The 15,004-nt window shown below is 43.7% G+C and overlaps 1 protein-coding gene and 1 pseudogene across 1 annotated transcript; one reads left to right on the plus strand and one right to left on the minus strand.

Moving 5' to 3' along the window:
• Positions 1 to 3,922: 3,922 nt before the first annotated feature.
• LOC123183165 (phytepsin) lies at positions 3,923 to 9,467 on the plus strand. Its single transcript, XM_044595916.1, has 14 exons — positions 3,923 to 4,095; positions 4,639 to 4,995; positions 5,094 to 5,154; positions 6,089 to 6,183; positions 6,292 to 6,404; positions 6,916 to 7,087; positions 7,161 to 7,200; positions 7,287 to 7,351; positions 7,867 to 7,980; positions 8,063 to 8,127; positions 8,373 to 8,529; positions 8,607 to 8,726; positions 8,896 to 8,984; positions 9,148 to 9,467. Exons 2-14 carry the CDS (start codon positions 4,648 to 4,650, stop codon positions 9,230 to 9,232), a joined length of 1,524 nt encoding a protein of 507 aa, XP_044451851.1. The 5' UTR covers positions 3,923 to 4,095; positions 4,639 to 4,647; the 3' UTR covers positions 9,233 to 9,467.
• A 1,303-nt stretch (positions 9,468 to 10,770) lies between these two features.
• The window catches only part of LOC123183166 (subtilisin-like protease SBT3.8), a 35,635-nt pseudogene continuing 31,401 nt past the window's right edge, over positions 10,771 to 15,004 (minus strand).

The raw sequence follows: 15,004 nt of genomic DNA on the forward strand, positions 1-15,004 counted from the left end.
CGTGCTCAGTTCATCCCCGCCGAACATTTCGTTTAGGCGGGATTTGATTGGCCCCAGACTTCTGTCATGGCATAATCTTTTGTCCCGGTTGGATTCGATTAACCTGACACAAGGTCGGGATGTGTTTCGCTGGAACCTTACTACATCAGGGTCTTTTACAGTAGACTCTATGTACCGTGCGCTCACACATTCTGAGGTGCCAGTGAGTAATAACAAAAAAATTGGAAGTCCAAGATTCCACTAAAAGTGAAAATTTTCATGTGGTATCTTCGTAAGGGAGTTGTGTTGACCAAAAACAACCTCGCACGACGCAACTGGCCAGGGAGTAAGAAGTGTTGTTTTTGTACTCATGATGAGACAATCAAACACCTCTTTTTCTAATGCAAGTTTGCACGTTCTACGTGGTCAATCATCCAAATAGCGTCAAATTTATATCCGCCCACAAGTGTTGCCAATATATTTGGTCACTGGTTGGACAGTATTCCAAATAGGTTTAAAGCGCTTATAAGGGTGGGAGCGTACGCCTTAATTTGGTCGCTCTGGCTATGTAGAAACGATTTGGTTTTTAATGGAAAAAATGCTTCTCCTTTGCAGGTTATTTTCCGTTGTACGCAATCGCTTCATACGTGGTTTATGCTACAATGATCGGAGCACCAATCGCTGTTCAAGGCGGTGTGTACGCGGTTGAAGCAGGTGGCTACGGAGGTTTTTCCAAACATGGGTGGCAGCATAACCTCCGGATCGATCCACCACCACCTTCGACATAGGCATAGTGTCGGTCTATAGGACTTTACTGTTGCCAATATGTCGGTTTATATTTCATGTTTTTTGTCAGACTTTTGGATTTGGCTGTGTGCATCCCAGTTATGCAGAGGCCGGGTGTTACTCATAATGTTTTGTATCCCCTTGATGCTACATTCTGAGATAATAAAATCGCCCTTTATCGAAAAAAAACCTAATTTACGAGAAACACAAGAGGATTAGCTACAAGTTGACTTCTCTGTCTTCCATCCTCCAATAAAAAGAGGAAACAACGTTTGTTTTCTGTAACACCACATCCGCGCTCGTTGCATAGATAAATCGTCGGTGTGTGACACGGTCAACATTATCTTTTAGCAATCGTCGGTGTGCGACAAGATAATCCAAGAAGATGCAGGGAGGGATAATTTTTCTGCCCGCCTTATCTGCCCAACAAAGCACAACAATATTTACATAAGTTGGTCAATTGTTGGATCTGTCCACAAGTTGCTGCGCGCATGCATGCTTCTTCCTTGTGCTAACCGTGGGGTTAATTTCACGGAAGAGCCTGTGCCATTTGGCAGCGGAAAGATTAATTAATCAAACAAAATGCACGCAGTTGCTGCAACCTCGCTTATTTTTTTTTTTTGGTTGCTCTGGATCGTGCGTAGGGCATTCCACTTTGGCGTCGCACCAGCGGCCTGGGCCGGAAACACGACAAGTGCCCAGGCGCCGCAGAAGATGGGCTGGAAGCTAGCGTTGCTGTCGTACGTACACCGTCGATGGCTACGTGGTGCATCGATGATGAGCGGAAAACAACAGCCGAACAAGTGGACGGCGAGGAGGGCAACGCGACGGATTTGCTTTGATCGTGACCGGCCTGTCGATGGGGGTAAAATGGGAAGAGATGCTCTTTATTCACGTGATGTGATAGGCATGTGTACGAGCCATCCTACGGTGCAGAATTCAGATGTGGTACTGGTACTTTTTATTTAGGGGAGATGAGGTACTGGTACTTTGAGTCGAAGCATTCTTCTACTTTTTTTTCTTTTTTTTTGGGTGGAGTCGAAGCATTCGGATAAATAATCCGAATTTCTTTGGTTTCAAAAAAAATAAAAATTCTTTGCGTGGCGAGCATTCAGATAATCAATGCTATTGTGTTTTCTTCGAAGGGGACAAAGTATATTCCACTCTGATTCGCAGCTTGTATATCATATTTGTATACTAGTTGGAGGGGCGTGCACGGGTATTTGAATATCAGCTCCTACAAGTTGACTCTCGCCTAGCCTTTATCCAATGCGAGAGAGCGTCCGGCTTCTATAACATGGTGCTTGTATTTTTCTACCACTAGTATATTGGCTGCTACTCCTGCATAGTTAACGCTGATTCTTTGGTTCATCCGGAAAATTTATAAAAACAAGTGTGGATTCATTTGGTGTGCGAATGTGCGATAAAGATATTGAGGAGGGAGCACGCATGATTTGGCCACCTTATCTTCTATCTGCTCAAACAAAGTACGCCCACTAACTAGTAGTATAATAATATAATAACACAAAAAAAAAATCGAGTCTAATCCATCAGCTGGTCAATTATTCGATGCCTTGCTTGTCCTCTCTGCCTTCCTTTCCTCCCCGTCCCCGGGTTCACACCGCGATGGCCGACCGTCACTCACCGCAGATTCTCGGACGTGCTATCTGTGCCTGCCGGATGAGCACGACGGGGTAGCCTTCTGGCGTGCACGCGAGCGACGGGGTGCGCGGAGCAGAAAGCCCGCCCCAAGCAGCAACGTATCTCCATCTCACTCCGCGCACACGCCATCGTGCCTCCTCATCCTCGCTTGAAAGTTGAAACGGTGCGGCTGCAGGTCCCTGGCGGGTGGGGCCGGCAGCCCACCTGGGGCCAGGAGCGACTCGCGTCTGGCTCGGACGAGGAGGCTCCCACTTCCACGAGCTGCTCATGTGCACGCCATATCTACGAGCTGCTCGGATGCAAGCCACATCAATCATCCATCACCGTGACTCCGTGAGATAGTGATTGATTGTGCACATTGCTCTCTCATTCCATTTTCCCATTTTTGCTATCACGTTCCCACGAACGAATGCGAAAGTCGTGGAGGCTAATGGTTGCGTCAAGGAGACGGCCGGGCCTTGAGAAAATGCGTACATCCGGTTGTACGTATCTCTACAAACTGCGTGGCCATGGTGCGCCATGAGCCTAACTCGATGCCGCGCTTATGTTTTACAACGGTGGGTTAATTAAATTGTCTTAACCGGGACCAACAAGTCATTAGATGTCACGAGAGGACGCCATCGACGACAATTTGAAACATCGAGAGGTCAACCTAGAGAAAATAGATGAAAGGAAATACAAGTAGCCCCTTCGGTGTTGATGCCTAAAGCGATTGTCGCGTGATCTTTGTCAGTTAGACCACAACACCGTCGTGTGCCGAGATGGAAGCAACATTCTCGTCGACTCCTCCTACAAATCAACATATAGCATCTTGCGAAACCAACGCCTGCGCTTCCGACGGACACAGAAGCAACTCCGCCGCGAGGCAAAGGGCACAAGGGCATTAAAGAAAAAACCTAACAAACTAGGCCAAGGCTTTCCAATAATACGTACAGTATTGATGCCTCCTCACCCCTTAACCCTGGTCGAAACTGGCGAAATCGACCGGGAAATATGAGGAGGGGCATGGCATTTTTCTCATGGGTGAGAGTCACTTCATGGTTCTTGATAGGAATAATCACTTGACTTTGTGTGGATAAACCTATCACCGACCACTACACATCCTCCTACTATCGGTCCAGGTGAACCATGGAAACCAGCAAACCAACAATATATAAAGCAGAGTAGATGCAACTTCCAACATATAGTAGTACCGATCTATGCCGAAGGCAATGGTCCTTGCAAAAGGAATTATGGAACCAAATTACTTACTTGGACGCAAAGCAACCCAGCAGGCGAATTCCTTCGCCGTTGCCGTCCCTGTCACAGGGCAATTCAGAATTGGGAATTCAGAGATCACCTGCAACAAGCTTCAAAATAAAATAAAATAAAAGAGATCACCCGCAACAAGAAAGTCTCACCGCACGCCACGTATCCCCCTCCTCGGTGCTCGCCTCCCTCACGCACGCACCACTTCCCGGGGTAAAGCTAGCGGTTTCGCTTTCGCGTCCCTATCCTCATCCGACGGCGATCCGCGCACCGACCAGCCATCCGACGGCCCGGGCGAGCGCGCAGCGCCTCCCGACGGCCCGAACCGCTTTATATATACGGCTCGCATCGGGTCCGTGGTGCCGCACACGTCACTTGGCTCGGCTCCGCTCTCTCTCCTTCATCCTCCTCCGGTTTCTGGTGAGCTCTCCCCTCTCCCCCAGTGCGCTTCTCGTGGACTCCGCTCCACTGTGTTCTCAAATTTAGAGGTGTGATTCTCGTGTGCGGGTTTGGCGGTCGCTGGGTCGCGGTATGGATCTGCTTCCTCCCGTGCGTTCGAGGACTCGATCTGGCCTTTTTCGCCGATTTCATTTGTCTCTTCTAAGCGGCGGTTCTGGTCTGGATTGTGCTCGTTACTGGCGGTTAGATTTCGTTTTTGTTTGTGCAGGCAGTGGATTCTACTACGTTGCTTCTCGTGTTATGTGGCCTTATCTGCCTCCGATTTCGCTGGAATTTTTCGATTTCGTCCGTTCCCCTCTCAGTCGCTCAGAACCCTCGATTTAGTCCTCGCTAGTAGGTTTCTGTGGGATTTCCGCGCCTAAATTCCCACTCGGCTGTGGTTTTTGTGGGATTCAGTTGCGGTAGTACTATCAGTCAACTAGTAGTAGTTGGGAGCGTGCTCTGCTACTTTCCCCACTAGGATTTACCCTCTTCCATTCGACTAAACCCTGCGATTCGCCGCAGATCGCGACCATGGGAACCCGCGGGCTCGCCCTGCTGCTCCTCGCGGCGGTGCTGCTGCAGACCCTCCTCCCGGCGTCCCACGCGGAGGGCCTGGTGCGGATCGCGCTGAAGAAGCGCCCCATCGACCGGAACAGCCGCGTCGCCACGAGCCTCTCCGACCGCGAGGACCTCCTCGGCGGCGGCGGCGCCAACACCCTCCGCTCCGAGGAGGAGGGCGACATCGTGTCCCTCAAGAACTACATGAACGCGCAGTACTTCGGGGAGATCGGCGTCGGCACGCCGCCCCAGAAGTTCACCGTCATCTTCGACACCGGCAGCTCCAACCTCTGGGTGCCCTCCGCCAAGTGCTACTTCTCGGTGCGTCTGTGACGCCGTTTTTGTTTTTAGGATTAGGAGGATTTGGCTGTCTCTGTGCAGGGGATTGACTTTTTTTTCCGGGTGCTTTGTTGGTGCAGATTGCGTGCTACCTCCACGCACGCTACAAGGCCGGGGCGTCCAGCACCTACAAGAAGAATGGTTAGCGTCTGGAAGCTTCTCTCACCACCATGCTAGTGCTTGTGCTTTATACTAGTTGATTGATAGACATGCTCTGTTCCTGTCTGTTTTGCTTGCTGTCAAAGATAGTGTGTGTTGTACACCCCCCTCTGTGATTTGTGCACTTCACATGCATTTTCCCCATCACCCACCAACCGTAACATGCTAGTTGTATGTGCTGCAGTCATTCTCATGCTTGATTTCATATCGGCCTAGTTCCAGGTAGTGCCTTAGCTTACCCCATGTGTCAAGTTTCAGGTACCAGGTAGTGTCTTAGCTTATCCAGGTAGTGCCTAGTTCCAGGTAGTGTCTTTGCTTATCCCATGTGTCAAGTTCCAGATACAGGTAGTGTTTTAGTGAATCCAGGTAGTGTCTCAGTGAATCCAGGTAGTGCCTAGTTCCAGGCAGTCTTGAGATATTCCTGTCTGTTAAGCCAAAATTGAAGAGTTGTGTGCTAAGGTTTCTTTCCAAAAATATTTTCTGTGGAAGTCAGATGTGTATTGATGAACAATCGTAGACCGTTCATGGTTGAACGTGATGATGTTCAGTTCATGTTAGGTGCAACATCCTTGAAAAGGATGCAGCAAAATAACTGATGTTGATGTAGTGCCCATTGGTGTAGTCAGACATAGTGATGGAGATGTTGGAACAGTAGCTGTCTTCGTTGAGCATATTAAATAGCATTTGCAAGTTGCAACTTCAGTCACATGTTATGAAGGAAATGATCATGTTAAGTTTTTCAGTTTTTTGTTCTACAAGAAACGATTCATGTTCAGTCTTCTTTTTTTTTGTGCTATCAAACCTTTCAATCTTTTTTTGCTCATTTTTCCTGTTCTTTTGCTTTGGAAAATTCATCTCTCTGTTAGGTGGCCTTGTTCTTTTGTGACAATGTTGTTTTCTCTTGTTATCTCACCAGGAAAGCCTGCTGCCATTCAGTACGGCACTGGTTCAATTGCTGGATATTTCAGTGAGGATAGTGTTACAGTGGGTGATCTAGTTGTGAAAGATCAGGTTTGTGTCTCTTTTTAATTTTCTGAGTTGATTTTGTTGATTATCTCTGATTGTATGCATCACATTATTATTTTTTCTTGTTATTATCTTATTTGGTTACCATATTAGGAGTTCATTGAAGCTACAAAGGAGCCAGGTGTTACTTTCTTGGTTGCAAAGTTCGATGGTATTCTTGGGCTTGGGTTTAAGGAAATATCTGTTGGCAAAGCAGTACCTGTGTGGTAAGATAATCTGACCATTAGGATTATCTTTATTCATCTCTTACGCATAGTTCAATTGCTGTAAGAACAATATGTTATTTTGCATATAGTGCTTTCGGTCATGCAGTGCTATTACAATTCTTTCACTGGTAGCTGCAAGGGCATTGGCTCTTAGTAGTTCATATGTGCAGAACATAGCATATATAATTGTCAGTATCCTAAATATTGACCTGATGAGGAAATTAATAACCTCCCTTTATTTAGTTGTAGCAGTTTAAATGATACTCTGCTGGGCTTCTTGTTGTGTGTTCATGTTTGCTGCATCGGTCATGGTAGCTTTGCTTCTAGCAAAACAAATACTGTATATACTTAAGTATTTCCGTTCATGACTTAATGTATGTGGAACTGTCCTACAGTTTGGTTCATGCATTTACTTGTTCTGTTTCTCTCATACATGTCACAATTAGCCTTGCACACTCTTACGGATTGTAGCATACTATTCATGATCCCTAATGATACATAAACATTGCAGGTATAATATGGTAGAGCAAGGTCTGATCAGTGATCCTGTTTTCTCATTCTGGTTGAACCGACATGCTGATGATGAAGGAGAGGGTGGTGAAATTATTTTTGGAGGAATGGATCCTAAACACTACGTGGGTGAACACACATATGTCCCAGTCACCCAGAAGGGATATTGGCAGGTTAGTTTTGTTCTTGTGTAATTTGAGTAATATTTGATCGTCTAGCTTATAAATGCACACTTACTTGCTGCAGTTTGACATGGGTGATGTCCTGGTTGGAGGGAAGTCCACAGGTACTGAGCGGTTATCTTCGTGTTGAAATCTTAATGTGTTTAAATCTGGATTATCTTATGCGTGTTCACACCTATGTCATTATCAGGATTCTGTGCTGGCGGTTGTGCTGCAATTGCTGATTCTGGAACTTCACTGCTTGCTGGCCCCACGGTATGTTGTGATCTTCATATTATTGTTTATCTTCAGAGTGGCGAGTGACATCCACTTTTTCAGTTGAAATTGCTGTTATGTATGGCATTATCTACTAAATATTGCAACATTTTTATCTAATTGATTTATTATTTTGGGGCAATTATCTTAGTAATGATCAAATTCACAATATTTTTGTCTGATCTTCCAGATTTGTAGGCTAGACACAGGCTATGTGCTTAAGAAATGTGATGATATAGCACCTGCACCTTTTACTTGCAAATCACAATATCGGAAGAACATTTTGCTTGATTCCAGTAGTATCATTGTACAAACTTTAAGCTTACATTAGTCAGACACATGGGAAGGGTCGATTTCAGAAATCTTTTAGATTCCAAGCTTAATTTTAAGAACTAGAGCTTACACTAGGATGGTTTATTGTTAATCTTTGTGCAAGATTCAATCTGGATCACACTGTTTATCACTGGTTCTCTCTTCTTTGCTCCATGTTGACACGTTCCTATTCACCAATGTAGGCCATCATTACTGAAATTAACGAGAAGATTGGTGCTGCTGGGGTAGTCAGCCAAGAGTGCAAAACAATTGTTTCTCAGTATGGACAACAGATCCTCGACCTGTTGCTAGCAGAGGTTTGTATGTTCCCATACTGCCTGGTGAATTATATTATCTCTTAAAGGAGAGGACTAAACCTGCTCTGGTTTCATGTTACAGACACAGCCCAAAAAGGTCTGCTCCCAGGTTGGTCTGTGCACCTTTGATGGGACTCGTGGTGTTAGGTGAGAACTGCAAATTCCATTTCTGAATTTACGGAACAGAGTATCTACTATTTGTCTATTAGCTAGTTGTGATGTTAGTTGTTACTAAATACAAGTATTGATTAACTACTGCGACTGAGTTCGTTACAGTTGACTGATACGTGGAACATTCCCAAGGCATTCTTTCATTATGCTGTTATCGCAGCTCGCATTGTTCTTCTTACTTCCATGGCTCATTTTCCCATTGTTCATTTATGTGAACACAGTGCTGGAATTCGGAGCGTGGTCGATGATGAGCCTGTGAAATCGAATGGCCTCCGTACCGATCCCATGTGCAGTGCCTGTGAGATGGCTGTTGTGTGGATGCAGAACCAACTTGCACAGAACAAGACCCAGGATCTCATACTAGATTACGTTAACCAGGTGAGCTTAGTGACATTCGGTGAAGTTCGTTCGACACTTCTGTGGTGGCACTCTGCTTAACTGTATAAATTTTGCAGCTGTGCAACCGTCTCCCAAGTCCCATGGGAGAGTCAGCCGTGGACTGTGCGAGCCTTGGATCCATGCCTGACATTGAGTTCACCATTGGTGGCAAGAAGTTTGCGCTGAAACCAGAAGAGGTGCGACTTCTTGTTCATGGTTTTCCTCTTCTATTTGGTTCCTTCTGTGCAATCAGATTTCCTAACAAACCTACCGACCATCTGTTTTTCTTCTTCCTTGCACACCGAATTAGCTTACCTGCTGAGCTTTTAGCCTCGTGGTTGATTTTTGTTCTCTTTGATTGTGCAGTATATCCTGAAGGTCGGTGAAGGAGCCGCTGCCCAGTGCATCAGTGGATTCACAGCCATGGACATCCCCCCTCCCCGTGGTCCTCTCTGGTAAATCTATCTACGCGCTCCTGATTCTCGTTCCAGCACATATCAGTTATCCTGCACCTGACCAAATCCTACCGAGGATGCATGCTAGAAACAAGTTCACCAGTTACCTTCTTGCCGCTTGACCTCTGCTTCTGGCGCTGATACATACATCTCTCAACTGCAGGATCCTGGGAGACGTCTTCATGGGCCCCTACCACACCGTCTTCGACTACGGCAAGCTGCGGGTCGGCTTCGCCAAGGCGGCCTGAAGGGGTGATCGAGCGAGCGCCCCATCGTGGAGGCGAACACTTGCGCCGGGAAAGAGCTTAGCTTTTTTACTCTGAATTTGACCGGTGATGTGTGTGTATATATGCTACATGCTGCTTTTCAAAAGACCCTGACATGACTAAGGGTGGTTCCTAAGATGGCTGAGACTGTTTCTGGATGTTTGTTCCGACAATGTTGTTGAATTAGTATGTGATAAACAACGTTTACCTTCTACTAGTAACCTGTGGTTTATCACGCCAGAAGCTTAGCGGCTTGTCATATTTGGTCTCCGTGCTATGAAATCTTTGGTCCCGGAGCAGCCGTACTTGGATGAACTGAGATAATTTGACCCAGAATCTTTGGTCCCGGCTAGGCTGAATCAAATCGGACTGAAAATGTTTGACCCAGAAAGACATACCGGGCCCAAACGAGATGGCCGAATTTTGGCCTGAAATTTACTTCTCTAGCAGAGATTCAGAACCTTGTGGTTGAGGCCGCCGGCCGCCGAGGTGACGGCGAGTGCTGAAAAACCTCCCACAAGTGATAAAACTCCTTGATGTCGCACAGTAAGGCCATGCCGCATGTCAATCCATCTACCCATCTGTCATTGATGCAAGACCTCTCTCATCGATTTAGATGTCTTGAACGAAACAGAATATGTTTGGGGCCAAGTCCTTCACTCTAATACCCTCAAGCCAAGGGGAGTTCTAGTACCTTGCCTTCTGCCAATGGGGACTGAGGTAGCCGCTACGAACATGTGTCTACCTTTGTCGTTGCAGGGGTTGCCAAGGCCAATCCAAGAATTGGTATCGTCTGTCCATGCAAACGAAAGCCATCGTATTCAAAGCGTGGTGGCAAAATTTTGCAAGTTAAGAATTTTAAGGCATTTAAGGTCCTTAGGCTGGCAAACCTTTTCCCAGTTGATCTTGCATTTGGCACTTGAAGCCTTGTCACTAGCCACATAGCATGTCACTTGATCCCATTTCGGAAAAGCTTGACAGAATTTGGTAAGCAGTGGTTGGGAGCTAACCCTCAAGCATATTAAATTCTACCAGGCTAGCCGTTCAACTATAAAGCTGGCATTTTTAGGATCTTGTAAGGCACCCAACCTGAAGAGTATCTTGTTGTAAGAATGTTTTTACAATGGCATCTTTTTTGAGACAGTTCTTTTTTTGTTTATAGTGGCATTAAACTGGTTGCACACACTACCCAGAACTTCCAAGCATTCGAGGACATGAGAGCGACCTATTTTTCACCAAGGGCGCTTTTATTAAATTGTAATGTAGCATCAAGGGATAAAAAGCATAACACGCGTACACCTAGTCTTTGTATAACTAGAATGCACACAACCAATACATACTTACACACACAACGATAAAAGGACGACAACACCGTTTATACTCTAGGAAACACAAAATGTCAAGAGCGAGAAAGATATATATAGATAGAGGGCCCACATGTCAAGTGACATGGTTTCCTAGTCGGTATCATGTGGGTCTGATTTTTATTTTAATCATGGAGATGGGATTTTTTTTTATCATCATGCAACACCCGCGTAGAAATCCTGAATTGTAATCCGAGCTGCAACTGGAATCCTCACTGCTTGTCGGTCGTTCTGCCAAGTAACACTGCCAAACGTGTAGTCCCCTTGCAAGTTCCACATAGGTGACAACTTCACGTCATATTTCCGGACTTTGTTCGCATCATCGAACACAAGAACAGGCGGGCAAACCTCCATCTTGACACCGGCAGGGCTCTGGACTACAACATGATACATAGAATGGACCTCGCCGACATTGGTCACCGTCCTCGTGACGGTGATCGGACCCCTCAAATCAGGAACCGAGATGGACGACATGTTGAGGTTATATGCTGGTAGCATAGCAGTGTTGTTGCATATCGCAAGCGTCGATGGCCCCTTCTTGATGATGGCGCATCGGAAGAATTTGTTATAATCTTGTGGCTCGATGTCGTAAATTAGGCCTGGATGAGCTGCCCCGCCAGGGTTGATGTTCCCACCTCCATAGTCGAACGGGTCGGCGACCTTCCGCGGCAGTCCTTCCGCCGATATGGGCATGCCACGTTCATCGGTTATATGGGCTTCATTGTACCATGGAAGCAAAACCAACAAAACACAAGTAAGTAAACATCACAAGAGGATGATCTAGTCTATCTAGGAATTGCATGTTCTACCGGTGGTGATGATGGCTGATTTTATTGCAGCAGGAGACCAATCTGAATGGAGAGCTTTGAGCAGCGCGACGATTCCTGCTACGTGTGGGGTTGCCATGGACGTCCCTGACATAGTTGCATAGGAATCTCCCACTGCTGCTAAGATGTTGGCTCCGGGCGCAGCTATGTCAGGCTTGATGAAGTCCGGGTAATCAGTCAACGGGCCTCTGGAGGAGAATGACGCCACTTTAGGGGCCAACACCTTCTTGCCAGTGACGGTGCTTGATGGTTCAATCTTTGCCTGTGGAGAGCTGGTTATTGCAAAAAAAAAAGAACAAAAGAATCATATCAAGAGGTTCAGGCGGTCCAGTTCGTTAAATTTTGTAAAATGAAATTCAATGTCGGGTACGCTGTAGGTACCTTGAGTCGCGGGTGTACTGGCATATCCTCCTGGATATGTAGGCGTCAACGATAACGCAGGCGATGCCCGAGCAGTAATCCACCGTCGAACTGATCGTGTCTGTTGTGTACTGCGCGAAGATGAGCCCGGATCCCCCGGCTTGCTCCACGTTCTGCGCCGTAAGGGCGAAATCCTCCGCCCGATCGCTTGAGCACACGACGATAGCCCCTTTCACGTCCATGCCATCAAATTCGCCATGGATCGGCGCACAACTAAATCCACAAAAGAAAAAGCAAGTTCAAGCATGAGTAAGATTGTAAAACGTAGGTTTTGGGGGAACTGGCTCAACCCTCAAAGGGGTGGCCTATCACACACACACACACACATATAAGTTTGAGGCACCTAGGTGTCCAGGCTCCTTGCCTTTCCACCACTCGATCACATTTAGATGTGTGCTGTTGTAACGGGTATTGTTGTTAACGGGTTATTCCATTACAAATTTCCGATCAAATTAATTGTGGCATAAATATTTATTGAATGCCATAAATATACCCTGCAAAAAGAAGAGCCATAAATATGACTCCATGCACCATACATGGCAAGAGTCCTTTCGTGGGAAAGAAAAAAGTAGCATGCATGGCAACATTGCATGTTGATAGACATAACAGGAGATAGAAATTAGAAATTAATATGATACTCCGTAGGAATGTAGGAAAAATTATTCGTAGTTAGTACGGTATGCACGATTCGTATTTTGACTGAATTACCAAAATGTACACAAGCGTATCTTAAGTATGTGTATATTTTTATTGGATGAATACCCGGCTATGTGTACATTTTGATTAGGTATAACACCCATACATGAATATTTTCGTTAGGTATAATACTCAACTGCATACTTCAAATATCTATGGATACACAAAATTGAAAGTACTCGATATTTTTTAGGTATGGGCGTACTCATCGTATTTTCCTATAACTACATACCCCGACGTGAAATGCATGAGTACATACCCCAAAAATACGTAGGTATTATAACTACTTATTTTTGAAGTACATAGGCGCAAATAATTGTATATGATACCCAATAATTGGTATCGTCTAATAATATGTACCCAACACATAAATATTTTCATTAGGTATACCAACACCCATAAATATTTTCATTAGGTATAATACCCAACAATTGGTATAATACCCACCAACTGGTATATTATCATTAGGTATATTCCGGAATATTATTGTTAGGTATAATACCACGAGTACGTGTGTATTTTTTGTTACATAAAATATTGTAGGTATGCGTATATTTTTATTAAGTATAATACTAACACCAACTTGTACATATTTTAATTAGATACCCATCAACTGGTATCACGGTCTAATAATATGTACACATGGGTATCAGGTATGTGTGTATGAACAAATATTTTTATTACGTAAAAGGAAATTAGGAACACGTACATGTACATGTCTTAAGTTCAAGTAGAAAAAATGATTCAAAATTGATCAGATGGTTGCCGAATCTAATTTATTTGAATTGTATGCGTAGAAAGTGTCACTGTAGAAAGAATGCGAGTAAACTAGGAAAAAAATCAAACGCTTAATGCTATCTCGTATATATGGAAAGTCTTGCATGGAGTAAATTAGGAAACAAATCAATAATGATGCACGTCACTTACATCCAAATGCTTAACGGGTTGACCCAAACAAGGTGCCCCAGTTAATATACATATATATATATATATATATATATATATATATATATATATATATATATATATATATATATATATATATATATATATAATTGGGGCACCTAGGTGCCTGGGCACCTTGTTCGGGTCCAACCCGCTAATGCATTTCCTGCTTAGAAATAATCACTACTACCCTTCCAAATAATTTGCTTTCCTTTTCTATGTGCATGCACTTGTATCCTCCACGATCATCAATTGTAGATGATTCCTGCATGATTTATTCTACATATTGGAACATATACCTACAAATGTACATACCCTACGATTCATTGAAGGTATTTTTATATACCCTACAATTTATTCCAAATAATTTGCATGCACGTATATATCCTATGATTTATTCTAGGTATTAGATACATGCAGATATATATACCCTATAATTTATTCCAAATAATTTGCATGCACGTATATACCCTATAATTTATTCTATGTATTAGAAACCTACATACGTAGTTCGATATATTTGTAAGTGGATACTTAAGTTTTTTTAAAATAACAGTGCATCTCAACATTTTTGTGTGAATACCTCGACGTGAAATTTATTGGTACATACTCGTAAATGTCATTACCATTTTATAAGTGGATACAAATACGTAAACTAAATACCTCGACAAATGATATGCTATGTTCATATAAATGAATACCTATACAACATACCACGATAGACATGTATCAAATGTGATGATACTGATGAATGATACCAAAAAATACATATTATCCTCACATAATTTCTGGGTATATACCCTAAAAACAACTAGGTAGAGTACAAGGAGAAACAAGTTTTTTCTTATACCATAGCGGAGGCAGAAAATCACAATATCCACTATACGCACACCTAAATCTGTTTAAAAGGCATGTTAGTAATACTACTATTATGCACAAAAAACATTAGGCAATTTTTAATAATTTCCTTCTATGCATTAATTACTACAGAAATTTTTTCTTGTTTCACACGTACATTCATGAATAAATTAGGCAGTTTCTTGTTTTCTAAGCAAGTATTTGGTGTGTGCATGCTAATTAATACCTCCGTCCAAATTAGAGTAAGTGGCCGCTAATTAACATGCATTTAATTGAAATTAATTAGTAAAATGCAATAACTCTCCGCCTTTAATACTGCAAACGGGTATACCCGTTAGTGTCTATACCCAACACAATGGCACACATCTTAAAGTAATCCGAAGATAGAGAAGTAAGGAGCCTGGGCACCTAGGTGTCCCAAACAGCCCATATATATATATATATATATATATATATATATATATATATATATATATATATAAATATAAAAATAATGATGACATACAAGTCCAATACCAATAAGGTATGGTTTACACAGTAGGGCTACAATACGAAGTCTAACACCCTCCCTCAATCTCAACTCACTCCTGAAGTATCTGTTGGAAATATGCCCTAGAGGCAATAATAAAAATGGTTATTATTAT

This window comes from Triticum aestivum, chromosome 1D (assembly GCF_018294505.1).
Source record: "Triticum aestivum cultivar Chinese Spring chromosome 1D, IWGSC CS RefSeq v2.1, whole genome shotgun sequence".
NCBI classification, from domain to species: Eukaryota; Viridiplantae; Streptophyta; class Magnoliopsida; order Poales; family Poaceae; genus Triticum; species Triticum aestivum.